The sequence below is a fragment of the Balearica regulorum genome, chromosome Z (genome assembly GCF_011004875.1).
Source record: "Balearica regulorum gibbericeps isolate bBalReg1 chromosome Z, bBalReg1.pri, whole genome shotgun sequence".
Taxonomy (NCBI): domain Eukaryota; kingdom Metazoa; phylum Chordata; class Aves; order Gruiformes; family Gruidae; genus Balearica; species Balearica regulorum.
In genome coordinates, this window is record NC_046220.1 from 60,661,353 (window position 1) to 60,681,515 (window position 20,163).

General features: G+C 39.8%; 1 protein-coding gene across 1 annotated transcript in view; it reads right to left on the reverse strand.

Moving 5' to 3' along the window:
* Positions 1-911: 911 nt before the first annotated feature.
* Positions 912-20,163, reverse strand: part of TBCA (tubulin folding cofactor A) — a 36,930-nt gene continuing 17,678 nt past the window's right edge. The window contains exons 2-4 of the mRNA XM_075740168.1: positions 17,104-17,209; positions 5,406-5,492; positions 912-1,619 (exon numbers count right to left, since the gene is read on the reverse strand). Of these exons, the coding sequence (XP_075596283.1) occupies positions 1,539-1,619; positions 5,406-5,492; positions 17,104-17,209 (274 nt within the window). The 3' untranslated portion in view covers positions 912-1,538. The remainder of the gene's footprint in view (positions 1,620-5,405; positions 5,493-17,103; positions 17,210-20,163) is intronic.

Here is a 20,163-nt window from a genome sequence, read left to right on the forward strand (position 1 = left end):
ACTGTTACACTGACTGCAGCCAGTCAACTCAGACATGTGATCTGCTTTGTCCACTCCAGCTACCTTTCCTGGTGAAGGTCCACAGAAGAAGCTGGCTGAAATGAGTATTCAAAGACAGATGTTCTCCTCAATAGCAGTTCATTTGTGATGTGATCCAGGCAATCTATGTTTGGTAGTTACATGCCTAGGACATATGCTGGTAAGGCATGCACGTACTCTTATGAAACCATAGTATTGTCACAAAAGGTTTCACATGTTCACACTGTCTTAATATTGGTCTGGGGTGACTTCAGAAATAGGTCATTCTGCAGTCAGTCAGAAATCTTGTGCCACTGATAGTCAGCACAGTGCTTAAGAGGGATGGAGAAGTAGTCTTAGTACTCTGAATGTGCTTAAGGTACACAAATAGAGGTACTGCAACTGTAGTTTACCCAAACTCAGGCAAATTAACAAAAAATTTTATTGAATATTCAATATAGCACCACACAAAAGGTACACTGTGCTTTATGTTGCCTTTAAGGAACGTGCCAGAGCACTTTCAAACTAGAAGAACTAATGTAAAAAGCTTTCTTGTCCATCAGCAGAGCTTACCATTTGCTGTTTAGAGAAGCTGTTCTGAAAGAACCACAGCTTTTGTACATAATGCTTTAATGGTCTTTCAGGCAGATTAAGCATTGTTGCTCTACACATTAGTTCTCTTTCATCTTCTGGGGTTAGAGCTTTGTTCAAAAAAACCTCACTTAGGCCAAGGTGCTTTCAGGAAAGGCATTCAGTCCAGAACCCTCACCAGCAGATCCAACTGACAACATACTAGTCAACTGCTAAATTCTGTTTCTTGAAAAAGTAACGTAATTTTCATCAATGGTAATTGTGTAAATTGGCCTCCGCAAATCAACCCCAGGCAAACTGAGAAAGATTTGGAATAATCTTTTAATTCTGTCTTGGGCTCAAAGATAAACAAGGAGTACATACTTGATAAAATTACAGATAAATTGCATCATAGAAAAAAATAGGTGACTTTGAAGGGTCATTTAGTCCATCTCCTCTTTCAGTACAGATTGTTATGCTAAAATGGCTTGAAATTATTTCAAATATAAGGTGCTTCTAAAGCCCATGGCAGGGGGGTTGGAACTACATGAATCTTTAAGGTCCATTCCAACCCAAACTATTCTATGATTCTATTTAATTCTAAAGTATTTATTGGTCCCTCACATTCCTTACCTAGCTAAACTTTGTTTACCCTGAATTGTTCAGATTAAGGTCTGTATATGAGCTATTACACTACTATGCTTACATTAAATTGGCTTTATTTTTCCTTTTTGTAATAGAGCTGAACTGGAAATGTTTCTGTTTTGCCTGCATATGGAACACACAGATGTTTCAGAACATCCTTTATTTGATGCATCTTGCAGTAAGAGAAAGGCCAGTTTGCATAAAGGGAACCTTAAGCAAGTCAACAGTAGTAACAGAGCCATAGTCAAATGAAAGTGTGGAATGGACCCAGTGCTAATGCATATAAAGAGAGTACTGAAAAACTTCTAGGCTTCCAGCTTCACTGACTCCAGTAGGGAACGTGCTTCTTTATACTCTTCAGCTTCTTCCAATTCTTTTTCATTTTCCTGGAATCAAAAACAAAATTTTTGAGTACTTGGAAAATAATTGACATGGGATTAAATTTGGAAAAAAATGGTAACAGCAGACGAGGGGAAGGCTGAGGTACTCAACAACTTTTTTGCCTGTCTTCACTGGCAGCCTCTCCTCCCAGCCCTCTTGAGTGGATGGATCTCAAGGCAGGGGCTGGGTGAGCAAAGTCCCTCCCACTGCAAGAGACTATCATCAGGTCTGTGACACCTGAGGAACCTGAACATGCATAAGTCTATGGGACCTGATGAGATGCATCCCAGAGTCCTGAGGGAACTAGCCAAGCCACTCTCCATGATATTTGAAAAGTCATGGCAGTCAGGTGAAGTCCCTGGTGACAGGAAAAAGGGAGACACTGCACCCATTTTTAAAAAAGGTAGAAAGGACAACCCTGGGAACTACCAACCTGTCAGCCTCACCTCTGTGCCTGGGAAGATCAAGGAACAGATCCTCCTAGAAGCTATGCTAAGGCACATGAAGGACAGGGAGGTGGTTTGAGATAGCCAGCATGGCTTCACCAAGGGCAAGTCCTGTCTGACCAATCTAGTGGCCTTCTATGATGGAGTGACTACATCAGTGGGCAAGGGAAGAGCTACTGCTGTCATCTGTCTGGACTTCTGTAAGGCGTTTGACAGTCCCCCACAATATTATTCTCTCTAAATTGGAGAGATACGGATTTGATGGATGGACTGTTTGGTGGATGAGGAATTGGCTGGATGGTCTCATCCAAAGAGTAGTAAACGGCTCAATGTGCAGATGGAGATCAGCGATGAGTGGTGTCCCTCAGTGGATCGTACCGGGACCAGTAGTGTTTAATAACTTCATCAATGACATGGACAGTGGGATTGAGTGCACCCTCAGCAAGTTTGCAGATAACACCAAGCTGAGTGGTGCAGCTGACATGCCTGGGGAACAGGATGCCATGCAGAGGGACCTGGACAAGCTTGAGAAGTGGGCCCATGTGAACCTCATGAGTTCAAGGTCCTGCACATGGGTCGGGGCAACCCCTGGTACCAATACAGGCAGGGGGATGAAGGGGTTGACAGCAGCCCTGTGGAGAAAGACTTGGGAGTACTGGTGGATGAGAAGCTCAACATGAGCCAGCAATGTATCCTGGGCCGCATCAAAAGAAGCATGACCAGCAGGTTGAGGGAGGTGATTCTGCTCTTGTGAGACCCCACCTGGAATACTGCATCCAGGTCTGGGGCCCTCAGCACAGGAAAGACATGGAGCTGTTGGAGTGGGTCCAGAGGAGGGCCTCAAAAATGATCAGAGAGCTGGAGCACCTCTCCTGTGAGGACAGGCTGAGAGAGTTGGGCTGCTTCAGCCTGGAGAAGAGAAGGCTCTGGGCAGACCTCATTGTGGCCTTTCCATACTTAAAGGGGTCTTATATGCAATATGGGGAGTTTTTAGCAGGGCCTGTAGCGACAGGACAAGGGGTAATCATAGAATCATAGAATGGTTTGGGTTGGAAGGGACCTCAAAGATCATCTAGATCCAACCCCCTCTGCCATGGGCAGGGACACCCTCCACTAGACCAGGTTGCCCAAAGCCTCATCCAGCCTGGTCTTAAACACTTCCAGGGATGGGGCAGCCACAACCTCTCTGGGCAACCTCTTCCAGTGCCTCACCACTCTCACAGTAAAGAATTTCTTTCTAACATCTAATCTAAATCGACCCTCCTTCAGCTTAAACCCATTACCCCTTGTCCTGTCACTGCACTCCCTGATAAACAGTCCCTCTCCAGCTTTCCTGTAGGCCCCTTCAGGTACTGGTAAGCTGCAATTAGATCTCCCCGGAGCCTTCTCTTCTCCAGGCTGAACAACCCCAAGTCTCTCAGCCTGTCCTCACAGGAGAGGTGCTCCAGCCCTCCCATCAGCTTTGTGGCCTCCTCTGGACTCCCTCCAACAGCTCCATGTCTCTCCTGTACTGGGGCCCCCAGAGCTGGACACAGTACTCCAGGTGGGGTCTCATGAGAGTATCAGGGGAATCATCTCCCTCAACCTGCTGGTCACGCTCCTTTTGATGCAGCCCAGGACACAGTTGGCTTTCTGGGCTGCAAGCGCACACTGCCGGCTCATGTTGAGCTTCTCATCAATCAATACCCCCAAGTCCTTCTCCTCAGGGCTGCTCTCAATACGTTCCCTGCCCAGCCTGTAGCTGTGCTTGGGATTGTGCCAACCCATGTGCAGGACCTTGCACTTGGCCTTGTGGAACTTCATGTGGTTCACACGGGCCCACCTCTCCAGCCTGTCAAGGTCCCTTGGTTTTCAACTAAAAGAGAGTGCATTCAGACTAGATATAAGGAAGAAATTTTTTACGATGAGGGTGATAAAACACTGGAACAGGTTGCCCAAAGAGGTCGTGGATGCCCCATCCCTGGAAGCATTCAAGGTCAGGTTGGACAGGGCTCTGAGCAACCTGAGCTGGTTGCAGATGTCCCTGGTCATTGCAGGGGGTTGGAACTAGATGATCTTTAAAGGTCCCTTCCAACCCAAACAAGTCTATGATTCTGTGAAACAAGAGATACATCATTATTGAAATCCCTACTTCTGTGTAACTCAAAGCATAAGTAATTTCTTTTGTCCCTACTTAAGGTCCAGGATAATGGCTGTTGTGGGAGTAGATTTGACCTATGCATACCTATTATTTTATTTGGTTAAATTTTTAAAACCAAGGACAATGTAAGTGGAACCAGTAACAACAGACCTCAGAACAAGAGTACTGTTAGGGAAAAGCTTAAGGAGACTGACAATTGAAAAAACATACTGCTATACAGTTGATTTTAATAAAAACACTGAAGGTGAGCTAAGCACAGAAAGCAACTCTTCAAGAATTCCAAACTCTTAACAACAACAATAACTTTCCCCAATCTTTGTTTTAAGTGTGTTCAGCACACTGTATGGATCAACAGCATGCCTCTGAAATCTAGACCAGCTAACTGTGAAGTAACTAGTTGAATGACAAAAGGGCCCTAAGTCCTGCCAGGTACTGAGTATTTATTTTGGAAAACAGTAGAGGCATACTACCTGAGGATAAGACACCTTGAGTTTTCCTTTGAGAAGAGATTTGCATTTTAGCCATGAAATGTGTCTGGGGCTTAATTTAGGGTATGTATTTTTAGCCTTGCAGTAGGATTTACATGTGTAGCTGAATTCTTGATGAGAAGGCTGCTTTTAAAATAAGCACAGTGATCTCCAAACTTAGTATAGTTTCAGTGAATCTATTTGTACAAGATGCTATTTACTCCTTATCTTAAAAATGTGGCACCTCACTAATAAAACATAAAGCAGTACTCAGCAAGGACTCAGTTGTCTTGTTTCTTATCCATAGCATAATAAAAGTAGTAAGCAAAGTATTTTGAGTATTTAGGTTCACTACAAGCATGTTATATACATCTACACTATCTAGAAAATTACATAAAGCAGGTGAAGTATTTTTTCTGATCACGTAACTAGCACAGGAATTGAGAGTCCATTCTAGCAGTTCAGTATTCAAGTGTATGTTGAGTGTACATTCCATTAAAGACAGCTTCTAAGATTCTAACACACACAGTTTTCACAGACTGAAGACCAAGTCTGCAAAGACAGTTACCTAAAATGAAATATTAGTATGTTACAGGATGCTAGTCTTGGGAACTACAAAAAGTTATTCTTCAATCCAATTCTAATATGCTGCAATTGCACTGCAGACAAGCGTGTTTATCCAAGTTCATCAGGGAACAGCGGCATTTCTTAATCAGTGGGTTATGGTGATATACTTACTAGTAGTTGAGTAAGATCTGCGTGTGCAACTTCTAATCTGCGCTGGCAGTCTGGAATCATCATTCGTGACTCTTGTAAGATCTCAATCTATGAAAATTAGAAACCAATTGTGAATGTATTCTAGATAGGAACATTAATTTTTTAAGATAAGTCTTTACTCTGAAAAATCAGTCGTCCAGGCATCATCTAGGAACTTCAGAACAGCTGTACTTATTTTCTGAATATGCTTTTTTATTAAAATAAACTCACTTAGCATAAGCATAATTGCTTAAAACTCTTGTTAATTTACAGGGCACTTCCATTTACTTTGTGCTTAATTAAATATAAAGTATTAAGTGCAAATAGTACTTAAAATAACTTTTCCTTTAGAAAAAAAGTAGTGACTGGTAAGCTTTCCATACAGCATTTGTTAAAAAGGCTATTTAAAACAAACTTTCTCCTGCTGTCATGAAGCAGCTTCATCCAAAATGGGATCAGCTGGTTATATAAATATCTCCTGCATCTTTTGGGTAATAAAGAAAAGCAGTGTTCAGATAATACCACATAGAGATAATTACTGCATGAAAAAAGTTATTGAGTTATTGATCACATTGTGTGCACACTGCAGGAGGCTCTGACTGAAAGACAAAGGTAAAGAAAAATGAAAAGCAAAGACCAGCGGGCTCATATTTTTGATGCTTATCATGCATAAAAAGTTATTACTTATCCTTGTGCTTCATTTTAGGAGAAAGATTATTCTCACCATGCACTTTGAACAAAATTACTAAACTGGCACCCCACTGAATCTGAACATCCTGCCTCCTCCTACAGAAAACAACTTCAGATTTGAAAAAGGGAACATTTATTTCATGGAACATTTCTGGATCTGAAATCCAACCATTGAGAAGAAAAGGTGTGCGGAGTTATTCAGTAATGTTAAATCTATTTAGAAATGAAAATCTGTTAGATACTTAAATACGAAATTTCTTCTGCATTCAGGATAACCTGCAACACAAGACATTCCCTTTAAATGGCTTCATTCTGTCATTCCTATATTGTATTTACCTTCCAGTATTAATGCTGCTGCTGTAGTGAAGGGTCACTGTAAAAGGGAAGGTAAGCTATAGCTAAGAATGTATTTATGTATACAGGAGGGCCTTATGTAGTAAGACATTATCACCATGTTTTTGTGTTGTGCATTTAAGTTCTTAGTTTAAGTCATTTTTGAGAGAGAGGGTTTAAAAACTTAATTTCTAATTTTCTTTCACAGAATAGAGGGCAAAATCTGTCTAATGAAGCAAAGATGGGTGACAAAAGTTTTAAAAAAAAAAGTTAAGCACCCTCAAGTTCTAGTTCTCATTGGTATTATCACTTTTGTTCTAAGCATTCAGTGTTGGATTGTATTAAAAATAGGACTAGGAACTCTGCATATTACACTTTCAGTAGTGAATGAATAAATAAAGGTTTATAACTTCCATAGAATGAGGTGTGCCATAAACTGCATGAGATGATGCCTTCTGCTTTATGTAGTAGAAATTTGTTCTATAAAGAATACCTGCAGGAGTGAGGATATCCAATATGATTTCCTTGGGCCACCACTGCTACATATTTGTGTATTGTAAAGCTGGTAGACGGTATGGAAAGTAGTAACTTATTTGATATATGCCACTCAATAAGTGAACTAGGAAGGCATATAAATCTAGAAACTGTAAGCTGTAGTCCTGACTGGTGCCCTAAGGACAGAACAAAACTACCTCAATCGCTCTGTTCAAAACAGAATTTGACTGAGATCCAAAGGGGTACCTGAGTTTTATTTACATTTGCCTGCAGTTATGCAATAATAAATCAAAACCAGAAGGATGATAAATCCTGGAACCATATTCAGTAGGTGCAAACAGTTGGACACTGGAACAGGAATTTTGTGGAACCAATATTATTAGTTGATTACCAAACTACCTATGGAAACTTTGGTAACTTCTGCATAAAACACATCTTTTCAAGTAATGCTGATAATCACAGATAGGCCACTTACTGTAACAAATGTATATAATAAAGTCAAAAGCTCAAATAATTAGATAAGCTTTAGGACTGGGATTTTTAAAGTGTTTGCTCTTCAAATTCTATCAAAATTCTATGAAGCTCTCTGACTGAAGTCTAAGGAGTTTAAATTATAATCAGGTCACAGAGGAAGTTACTACGTGAAACTGATCTAACTTCACATAAGAACCATAAACATCTGCAAGGTTTCTGTGGATTACAATGCTAAACAGAAGTATTAAAAAACCTGAAGTAACTGAAGTGCATCTAAATGCAGTGTTAAGACAAAAGCAATAAAGCACAAAAATATGTACAGGGAGGAGCAAATTGAATTTGTTGTAAATAAGTGCACGTAGGACCAAAAGTGCTATTGTGGCTACAGTGAAGTGATGTCCCCTTTCCTTTAAGTGTACTGAAAAAGCCAGTTAAACAAATCTCTTCAACCCACCACATTGCTAGTCAGTTGTCTTTCAGGATTGAAGGTATTTCTACTAAGGGAAGAGATGTCTGGCACCTTCCAAAAGAAAGCAGTTTCCTCAGATGTGATGGAGCTCTTTAACTGTTGGGGTGTATATGGCCTATGTTCTAAATGCAATGTGGACTTTTTGTAAGTAAGTTGGATCAGGTGTCAAAGAACCAGTGTGCACAATGCACTATCAATAGCCTTAAATCTGTTTTCCACAAATTCCAGATTGCGGTGACTCATAAAGCAGAACAGATGCAAACACACAGATCCATCTAACAGTTGCTTAAGCGGAAGGACACCATAACTAAAATCAGACAATTACTTTACACATTCAGAATAAGCACAAAGGCCAAACACAACTCTGTGAGAAACAGCTGAGAAGGTAATGCCCCAGGCTTTACACATAAGCAACTTGGATTTTTAGCAGGTCCCACAATGAAAGTTCAAAGCTACTATTTCAGCTTTAGGCAGATCAGAGCTGCTCCCAGGAGGCAGATTCTCTACTTTTTGGATCACCTGAGTTCTTACACTGATTTTTTTTTTTTTAATAATTTAAAAATACAAATAAATATTACTGCTTATGAGTGTTGATACCAAGTATTCTGCAACAGGAAGGGATTTTGCTCAGCCTGACGTGTATAAGGAGGACAACAGTTTTATCAGCTTCAAAAAGATGGAAGCAGAGTTTGGTTTTGGCTTTTTTTCCCAGGTGACCTACATCTAAGCAAGAGATTTAGAGATACTCGGATCCACAATTCATTTGAAAACAACAAGAAAAACCTCCATTGAGCCCTCTATCTTTACTTAATCTTTGCACAGCTTAATAAACTACTAGGTCACAGAGTATATTGACAATATTGTTTAATATGTCAGGAGTAGCGTTCTAAATACAAGAGACAGGCTAAAAAACATTATAAATGTGAATGAGTCACATATGTACCAGTTATATACACATGCATGAATATATATTTGTGCTTTTAAATACTGCCTTATAATCACTTGCCCTTTGACTGTTTCATAGATAATCACAGCATAATGGATCTACTCAAAGATGGTAGGGAGGAAAAGCAAAAGGCAAATAATTCCGTTTGTTAAGAGCAGTGCTACTGGTTTGAACTGCATTTCATCAGAAAGTTTGTAAAATACTTGGAATCCACTGACTAATTACAGCCATATCTGATGGAAGGACAGGGACCCAAAAGAAAAAAGGCCATGTCCACGTATCATGAACACCAAGAGTACAAAAATTAATAATCCTACTAAGGAAGAGATTGTAGCACAAAGTAAACAGTCACACAAAGGCTACTGGTTGGCTAATCAACATATTTGTGACTTAAATCCACAACACAGTATTGTTTCTCACCTCACTGGCAACTGGGGAGTATAAAGGCACAATGTGCTGGGCCAGGATGGCGGCATGGGGACACAGGGAGTAGGACAGCATAGGCGACGTAGGAGAAAGCTGGGCATAGGGAAGGCAGGAACTCGGAGAGATGGCATTAAGGTGAGTACAGAGGGGAAAAACCACACACAAACAAAAACTGTAAGAAAACACATTTTATTAGCTCTACATCCTTTGAAGCAACTTGTTTTATTTTCACATAGCAGGCCCAAAAGAAGCTTGAGCCATCCACAAATAGAGGATACCAGGGCACACTGCAGTCTGTTGTAGGTGAGTTGTCAAATACATTGATAAAAACACTTCTGAAGAACCACAAAGAAAAGCTTGCAGTAAAGAACTGGACAACGTTGTTTTGTTTCTATAGCGCTTGAGGTTTCAAGAACTGAAATGGCCATCTATCAACCCCAAACCACCTATCATTTGTAGCAAAAAGCTGGAGGAGGAGAAAACCCTCTAGATCTAATGCCTCGGTAATTCAAATGAGCTTTCTCTGCAGGTCATCTCAGGTGAGGGCTAATCCTGTTTCTTCTAAAGCAGATCACTTTAGTACATAAAAGGCAGAAAGGTTCCTTTGGTCTTTTTGGAAAACAGTTCGTCACTGGCTGTTTTCCACTAATGTACAACTGTCAGGTCTTCTTCATTGTCAGTGGTGGGGGATAGAGGGAGAAAGAACACTTCATGGCTTGAGGCTAAAACATGGAGATACTTTTCAGAGGACAGAAGCAAAACTCAATGTCCTCCACTGAAAATGTTTCTAATTAAATAGGCTGTTTCATAAATTACAGATATTGCTCCTTTAACTTAGAGGATGATAAGGGAATTAGCCATTAATTTAATCAGCAGGCAGCACATTTCCTTCCAGCAACTCAAAATTCTACCTGAACAGATCCATGTTGATGCCAATAAAAACGTTACCCTGTAAACAGGGGAGAAGTGGTAAACATCTGAATTAAGAAGTTTCTTTGGGAGTGGCGTAAAGAAAACACTGACAAAACCAGACTTGCTTTCCCAAAAATGATTCCACCTTGTTAGAACAAATAGCCAAATTTTCTCTATGCCACCTCCCAATTGTTTGTGGGGGATATTAAGCTTGGGGGAGAGATTGCAAGGGTTGGGGGTTTTTTTTGTTATTGTTAAGATAAGATATAGATCCTGAATCTATGCTTATTGTATGCATGCTTTGCTAAAAGTACCAAGGCTGGTTAGGAGATGTTTTAGATTAAACTTGAAGGTTTGGGAGGAATCCCCCATCTATTTCATAGAGGTGAAATACCTGGGGAGATACTTCTGCTGAAATCAGAAGCAGAAGAGACATGGGGAGTTCCCTAGGTAGACAGAGTAGAAAAGTAAAGTTCAGATTTTTTTTCCTCCCTTTAGAGCAGAAGAAAAGTGAGCCCAACTGAAAAAGAAATTAATTATGTCCCAGCTCAGTGGCAGGTCTTTTCTACCACAGGAATGTCACCACACTGTTACTCCAAATACTGCACAAGCGCCCTTAATCTTCAGCATAAAGTCTGGAATCCAAAAGGTATTTGCATGTGCCTAGGTAAAAACAGCCTTTGGAAAACAAGGGGAAAAGGAAGAGCACAGTAATGATCATTTGGTCCCTCTCAGAAAGCACATTAGGCCATAAACCCAAAGTTTGAAAGCATTTTTAATACCAGTTGTTATCTTCTGAATATTATTCTGTATTTAGTACAGAGAATTCCAAGTTGCTACTTTTTAAGGAAACAAACTGCTTATTAAGGATACTGTCCAAATACATAAGGGGGAGCATTAGACCTTCATTGCTATTTCCACTGCCTCTATTACCTAAGCAACGAGAGCTAGGGTTCAGATTATTAAGCACAGATCATCTATTCTTAGAAAAAAATCCATCCAACTTATGAAAATAATCAGACTGAAGTGAAACTGTATGTTTTACCTAATATTACTGTACATGATTGGTGAGAATAATGAAACTTTGTTTGAACCAGTCAGGTGGGGGGTGGAAAGAGCCTAAACATTAGAAAGCCAACTGAGCTAGCAGGAGTATTTCTTTGATGCTAAACAGACATTTAAAAATGAAAAAGTTACAGAACATTACATGTTCCTTTCAGTGAGAACTCCAGTAACAAGATTAGCAGCAAAGTCTCATCTTCCACAATTTTCTGAAACAATACACATTGTTTCTTTTTAGCTGTTTCAGGAGATACTCTACCTTCCACTCAACAAAGCAAGAGAAATATTGCTGTCTTCAGTAATATTGTAAAAAACTGTGTATAAGATGTACTTTATGTACTCTTAGGTACTTTTTGGCATGCAGATACCAAACTCTATGTTAAGTCCCTTGAATTTTTAATTCATCTGGAAATGACATTACATGGGAAGTAATTTGGAACTGTAGAATAACTATTTTTAAAAAATGAAAATTGATTATTTGTCAGTAAAAACGCTGACAATTAACAAAAACTCCTGAGTATATCTACAATCCCACTGAAAGGAGACAAGGAATAGATACCTCAGGCTTTTCCCACACTCACAAGCCTCAAGTTAAAAGCCTTAGATGGAAAAAAAATGATATTTATGTACAAGACACATTGACTGGCACTGTTTAACATCTTTGCTGGGGACATGGACAGTGGGATCGAGTGCACCCTCAGCAAGTTTGCTGACAACACCAAGCTGTGTGGTGTGGTCGACACTCTGGAGGGAAGGGATGCCATCCAGAGGGACCGTGACAGGCTGGAGAGGTGGGCCTGTGCGACCCGCATGAAGTTCAACAAGGCCAAGTGCAAGGTCCTGCACATGGGTTGGGGCAATCCCAAGCACAACTCCAGGCTGGGGGGAGAATGGATTGAAAGCAGCCCTGAGGAGAAGGACTTGGGGGTATGGTGGGCGAGAAGCTCAACACGACCGAGCAATGTGTGCTTCCAGCCCAGAAAGCCAACCGTGTCCTGGGCTGCATCAAAAGAGGTGTGACCAGCAGGTCGAGGGAGGTGATTCTACCCCTCCACTCTGCTGTTGTGAGACCCCACCTGGAGTACTGCGTCCAGCTCCAGGGTCCCCAGTTCAAGAAAGACCTGGAGCTGTTGGAGTGAGTCCAGAGGAGGCCACAAAGCTGATGGGAGGGCTGGAGCACCTCTCCTATGAGAACAGGCTGAGAGAGTTGGCGTTGTTCAGCCTGGAGAAGAGAAGGCTCCGGGGAGATCTAATTGCAGCTTACCAGTACCTGAAGGGGGCCTACAGGAAAGCTGGGGAGGGACTGTTTACAAGGGCATGGAGTGACAGGACAAAGGGCAATGGGTTTAAGCTGCAGGAGGGTAGATTTAGATTAGATGTTAGAAAGAAATTCTTTACTGTGAGGGTGGTGAGGCACTGGAACAGGTTGCCCAGAGAAGCTGTGGATGCCCCATCCCTGGAAGTGTTCAAGGCCAGGTTGGATGGAGCTTTGGGCAATCTGGTCTAGTGGAGGGTGTCCCTGCCCATGGCAGAGGGGGTTGGATCTAGATGATCTTTGAGGTCCCTTCCAACCCAAACCATTCTATGATTCTATGAACAACCACAGAAATACAGAAAACTACTGATTCTACCATTACTCTGCACTCATGAGCAATTACAGTGTAAAAAGTTTCTACTACAGATAAAGTATTACGAAGCTATGTGTAAGGTCTTCATATATTGAGAACCATTACAACTGTAGAAACTATGGCTTCATTACAAAAAACCCCCCACAGAGGTGCAATTGCAGTACTTGCAGCTACCAATCAGGGTTCTTCATGACCCTCTACAGACAGGGCAAGCAGAATTTACACCTGGCAGAATACATCAAAAGCCTTTTAATATTTTTTCCTAAATTGTACAAACCTGATAATTTTTGTATAAAATAGTTCAGTTTTCAGTAAGATTGTTTTCAATCTAGTATTTCATTGAAGTATTTAATAATGCTTTTTCCTACAAGTCTCATGGTTGAAGAGAGTGTGATTTGGAGATACAAAAATGTATGAAAATTTTTCTTTCATAGCTGTCATGGTTTTACCCCAGCCGGCAGCTGAGCACCACGCAGCTGCTCATTCACTGCGCGCCCCCCCCCCCCCCCCCGCAGTGGGATGGGGAGGAGAATGGGAAGGAAAAGGCAAGACCTGGTGGGTTGGTATAAGGACAGTTTACTAGGATAGCAAAGGGAGAGGGGAAGACAAAACAAAACAAAACAGTACTTAACAGAGTATACGAAACTGGTGATACAGAATGCAGTTTCTCACCCGAGGACCGTACAACTCAGACCGCACGCTCAGACCTGTCCCAAAACCGGACTGTCCCCGAGCCACGCATCCTGGAGCTGCTACCGCCCCTCCCCGGCTAGCCCCCCTTTTATGCTGAGCATGATGTCACATGGTATGGAATACCCCCTTTGGCTAGTTTGGGCCACCTGTACTGTCTACATCCCCTCCCAACTCCTTGTGCACCCCCAGCCGTCCCACTGGCAAGGCGGTGCGAGAAGCAGAAAAGGCCTTGGCTCTGTGTAAGCACTGCTCAACAACAGGTCCACATAACAAAAACATTATCAACGTTATATTATCAACGTTATTTCCAGCACAAATCCAAAACATAGCCCCATACTAGCTACTGTGAAAAAGGAAAAAAAAAAAATGAACCCTCTCAGCTGAAACCAGGACAATAGCCTTTTTTTTCCCAAATACTGCTCTTTATTTATTATGTTTTTTTCCTGCCAATTTGGCTCAACTAAATTGTTACAAGCATAATTCTGAACTTCTCATTTGCCTTTTGTAGGCAAAAATGAGATGATAGCAAAGTGGTGGGTTTATATATATATTTTTTTTAATAAGCTATAACTGATGGAAAACTAATGGCTTCCTTCCCCCATAATGACAGAGATTCTTTCCCTGTGATATACAACCTATCTCAAGTAGTTCTCACCCAGCTTGGATTCAGCTGAAGTACACGAGTTGAGACACAGGAAGTAGCACAAATACGACCTGCACTCAGGACAATGGTAATATACAGGTGTTACAGGTGAGAAGGAGGTGAAGATCCCTCAAGGACGAGGCATGGCACTCGGTGAGTGAAAGCTCTGGCTTTATGGAAAGCATAGCGTTACCATGGTGGGAGCCCTGGGACACCGACGCTAATCAAAATGGGGACCCGATGCAGTGGAGCCCTGCTTGGGGATGAAGCTCAAAGGAAAGCACTGCAGGGGTGGATAATAAAATTTGCACTAATTAACATATCATACATATGCAATGTCCTGTTTTGCTCATTAGTGAACTCACTGATGTAAAGCAGGTGCTGTTGTCCAAATTCCACGATCTGTGATCTTGCTGGTGCCCATGAAAATGTGGGGGCAAATGAGGGAGAAAAACTATCCTGGGTCACCATGACAACAAGAAAAAAACCCCATGCTTGGGACTCTACATCTTTGGATGGGAGGAAGGCAACTGCCCTGGGTTACCGTAACAAAGTCGTCTCGCACCCTGCAATGGGGCCTTCAAATTATAATCATGGTGAGACTATACCAGCACTGTGAGCAAACTGTCCTTTTAGCTTCTCTGATGCTGAATCTACCACTCATTAAATAAGTCTTCCTGGACAGTGCAGGTGCAGGCTGGTATCTAACAACTGCCAGCTACCCTGGTTGGTCACTGCCTCAGCTAGAGATCGCTTGAGTTCACAGGAATCACAAGCTGCCCCACTGTACACGGAGTTAGAAAAATACTGAGTCAAACCCTAACTATTGTTCTACAAAGGGACTGATCCTTCCTTACAGACCAGACACACCCTGAAGTCTACATATGCTGTAGGAATGGCATTATTAAAGTAAAAACTTCCGTACACGCTTCTGTACTGTTAAACCATATGTTCTACTGCAGAGCTGTAACTAGAAAGCTAAATGAGAACAGTAGTACATTGAGAGGTAAGCAATACTTTTAAGCGTGCCTCCCTCAACTGTGGATTGATTTCTATATACATACCTGATTTAGCTGACACCTCAGATAAAATATTAAAATTATTCTCATAGTCTCAAATGATTGAATTTCCATCCCCCAAATGTTACTTCTCATTACTGAGAAGTAATTTATTTTTAAATAAATAATTATTCAGATAGGAATTATTAACTAAAGCAATTCTTAAAATGTGTAACTACAGATATTTTTCCTGAAGAACTTCTCAAAATATTAACTCTATCCAAAATATGTTTTTGAGCAAACTCTTCTAGCACTATATAATGTTCTTTAGAGTAGCCGATTTGATCCTATGAAAAGTGTATGCATTCTTTCTGAACCTCCAAATTCTTCATAACCTAAAAGATTAACAACTTCCAGAATGCAAAGTGCACTAAAAGGACAAGAAGCGAAGATGTCACTGGAGAAACTGATTGCTTTCAAAGTGGATCAGGCAATTTCTGAATTAATCAAGACTGCTCTCTGTGAAGGTTTTTGTCACTGGTCTCTGAAAATACCTTCAACTAGTGTGTAACATTTCATTTCACAGCAGAAGTTCACAGCCTCCACTGTTTTTGACTTTGATGATATCTTGCAGGTCACTGCGGAAATACCATGGTGCAGCCAAATAATCTGATGAATGGGGGACACTAAAAATGGGAATTGCATTCATTAGTTCTTGTTAGCACCAGTGGATCTTCAGAAAGACTACTATTTTTTCGGACCTTGGAGTCTCGGTCAGTGGTGAGGCAGACACAGCTCAGCTCTATAAATACAATTCTTTATTTGTATACAAATTCTTTGTATTTCTTTCCCATGGCATAATGAAACCAAGGCAGGTGATACACACATTAACTGAAATCTGAACTTACTAAAAAAGTTGGTTTAGCTTGCTTTAGAAGGGCTTTCTCCTATCCTGTTTTTGTTAATTTTTTATATTTGAGCTTTGTTTAACCTATTCTTCCATTGTTTTAAAATGAAGATGGGAGAACAGTAGGTTTTATAACATGAAGCCACCAGACTATTGAAACAAATCAAAATTATTTACAGTGTCTGTTTCTGTAAAGATTTAAGAGAAAGCATCTTGGGGAACAAACATAGTTAAAAGACAACATATTTAGTTGAAAGAATATAAATGCCATGGTTAAACACAGACATGTCACACTTCTGTGAAGAATAAACACAAATCTCCCAAACTGAAGCCTTTTCTCAGAAGAAAACTTGACACTCCTTCTCCTTCCAAAAGGGCATGTACCAACTGTCTGCTACCACTGTCCTTTATGGGGAACCTTCCAAGAAAAAATCATATTGTAATAGTGACACTAAACCATACTGTTGAGCAGATGAAACCACAGCATGCACCTTACTAGCTGGTGACTTCATTACAAACTGTAGTAGGTGCACACCCACTGCTCTCTCTCTTTCAGGTCTATGGTTTTACCAAAGGGATACTAATATACTCAGGACTTGAAATGTTTCATCTTCATATTAATTATAAAGCATTCTCACTTCACACTAACATGCGCACTCTACCAGCAAGCACTTAATTTACCTAAATGCATCCAGACTATCTATTTTCAGGTTCTTGGTGTTTCTAAGAAGAGAGTTCATGATGGCGTCATACACAGTGCTCATAAGTGATAGCCATCCTGACACTGAGTGCTAAGTAATCCATATGCAGTCTCCTTATAATTTAACAGTTCTGGAGTAAAGGAAGTTTCTACAAATGGTTATTATGACTTTTACAACTGACAGGATTTTAATCTAGTATTTATGTAACGAGTCTGGAAAAAGGTACAGGAGATTATTTTATTTAAAGATGACCATGATTAAATCAAAGAAGGATTTTATAAAACAAGCTTTAGGATAATTTACCTGCTTCTTAATTCCATAATCATCACATGCTTCAGCTTTCATCTTTTCAATCTTTTCTTCTTGCTGTTTCGCTTCTTTTTCATACATAACTTTTTCTTTTGCCAATCTGCAATTAAACCAAATGATTGTGTTAATCTGGTTATAGTACAGTAAAAAGTTACACCATTTATAACAAAAAAAAAAACCCCTGAAAGCTGCAGCACTGGAAGATAATACAGTTTTATAAAAAAAGACTCTTAACCACTGCAAACATTTGCATCTAGGAAATGCCAAATTTAGCTATAGTGATTCTAATAAGAATAATATAAATTAAAAATATTTTTAAACATTCTTTGTGGGCTTATCCATTTGGAATATCCTGAAAAAGCTATATATTGGTACTTCATTTCAAATACCTAACAGAAACAGGTAAGTTGCCTTTAGATCTAGATGACTGCTAATAAAGACAGTAGTACAGGGAAGAAAGCTATTTATCTCAAAAAAGTCCTCACATCATAGGTAGCCAAAACAAGCAATATTAAGATGTCTGCAAAGACAACACTGTTATCATAAGCTTTTAGATCAGCATTTGCCGGACTTTCTCAACATCACCCAGGTTCTGACAGCTTTGTGAGTGACCTGCATTGGCTGGGAAGAGTCATGTGGCCTTTCCTCTTACCTATTTGCTGCTACATAACACCACTGCACCTGCATTTTTAGGTGAATAATGATGGACATCCTTCTTAGTACTAACTTTTTTCAAAGTTATCACACGTAAATGAAAAGAAACAGCACTTTCAGGTTCACAGAATCTGATCTCAGGTTGTTGATTATCATCTCAATATTTTTTTCCTGATCACTATATTTCATGCCATTACATTTATTATTTCCCATAACAGTTTTCATACAAAATAATGAAAAGTAAAATTCCCAAATAACACTGTATAGTCTTCTGTTCCTTAAGAGTATTTTCTCCATTTACCTTGATGCTGGTTTGGGGTTTACAGACAGAAGTAACAGTTCCATATTTTACATAATTTACTATCTCTCAAAGGGAGAAGAATCCATCTTTTAATCCTAATAATGGACCTGTACTTGGGAGCAGGATGCTTTTTGCTAACAAGCATAGATTCAAGAGCAATGTAAAAAAATTTTAAGATCAGAAGGGAATATTATGGTAGTCTAGTCTGATGCCCTACAGTAATTTTTACACTGCAATCCCATTACCAAACTATTATTTGTTGTTATTGCAATTTTGCTGTTACATCTCCCACTTTGTTACATATGTTCATTAGGTAAATGATGGATCACATAATGCTAGATCTGAACAAAAACATCCTTCAGGATCTGAAGAATTATGAAGTGATTTCTGATCAGCTAATTCAAGACCAAAACAAACAGAGATGCTACTGCAAACCTGAGAGCGTGCCAAACAAAATCCTTCCCCGAACAATAAGCACCATATCAGCCTATATAAAATAAGGTTGTTTAAGGAGGACTTAACAGCCAGAAGAATGTAATCAGATCCCAGAAGCAAAGAATATATTATACAAATGAAAAGAGAATAAATAAAGGTCTTGTAGACAGCTTCATGGTCACGTTAGCACATCAGAGCAAATTAATTCCTTGTTTGTCTTAAGTGCCCTACTAGAAGTGCTGCTGAGATGGACAGAACTGTACTGGGGTGACAAACGCCTTTTGTGAACTTAAGCTGCCACAAAAACACCACTGAGGTAACATCTGGAGAAAAATTCCAAAGAGAATATACTGATATTCAACAGCAGGAACTCTCCCAGCTTTTGTTAGAGTTTACACCATTAAAAATTGTTTTGCTGAAATAGGCTTAAGATGTGGCTCCACGACAGTTGATCTAAGCTGGGCTGTGGCAACATGCACCTTAACTGGGTTCAACCTCCATGGAATCACACCATCAGAGAGGGCCCCTTCAGTCTTATGAAGAAGCTTTAGCAGCATGTAGTGTAGGTATCATCTAGGCAACTTCTACAAGTCACCCAAGTACTAGCTTTGAGTAGTACTGCGGAAAGGCAGCAGTCTAATTACTACTAATAAAGACACAAAATCAGTGGCTGTAATTCCAACTACTGGAACTAGCTTCAGCATTAGCATCAGCAAATATTGATTTAATAGAGGATGAGTTAATTGTTTGATCAAGATTGCTTGATTTAATTCCAGACAGTATTATTTGCTTTGCTATTTTTAGGTTCCAAAAAAGTTAATTTTAATCAACCTGTAAGACAGATGATTTTTTTTTTGAATGAGAGCAGCAATTCACACGAGGAGCAGGGGGAGAAAGATATGATTAAAAGCACTTTTTTATGTTGATTCACTTACTGAAGTGTGTATGCCATTGAAACTAAAGACATCTTGCATTGCTAAACCCAGCATTTTTAATTATTTTAATTTTTGGCTCAAACAAAAGGCACAATGTTTGTAATTACTTATGTTTCCACATTACATTTTCACATTCACACCTCACTCTACACGCACTAACTTTTCAAACTGATTTGAACAGCATTTTACTTTTATCAAACAGGAAAGGTATGCATGTTCTCACCTAGTTAAGAATTAAATTTAACTTGATTTTTTTGCCCACCTTTGTCGTATCAGGATACTTAAGAATTGCATCCATATTTATCTACCTATTTTTATACTAATTGTACATTTCAGAAGCAGAATCAGAAATATTTTGCTTTCAGAAAATGAAACCCATGAAACCTGAAATATGAGACTGTTTTCTGTAATAAATTTTCCATTGCACTTTGTTCAGTAATCAGACTTGTCCAATTTAACATTTATTATTCATAATATTGGGATGCTAATGTTTAATGCTATTAAGAAGTTTTGATTTGAAAATATTTCCTGTACTAGATCCTTCCTCTAGATGTCATGAAGATGACATTCTACTGAATATGTGGCTTGGGAAGATGCTAAATTAAATAATAGCTTGCTTTCAAAAGGAAAGTGAAGCTTCACAATGGAGCAATACTATCCCTTAGTCACCTCTTAAAATTTTCAGCAGAATTCTACACAAAAATACCCACTTTGTTCCTCTGTTCTTCC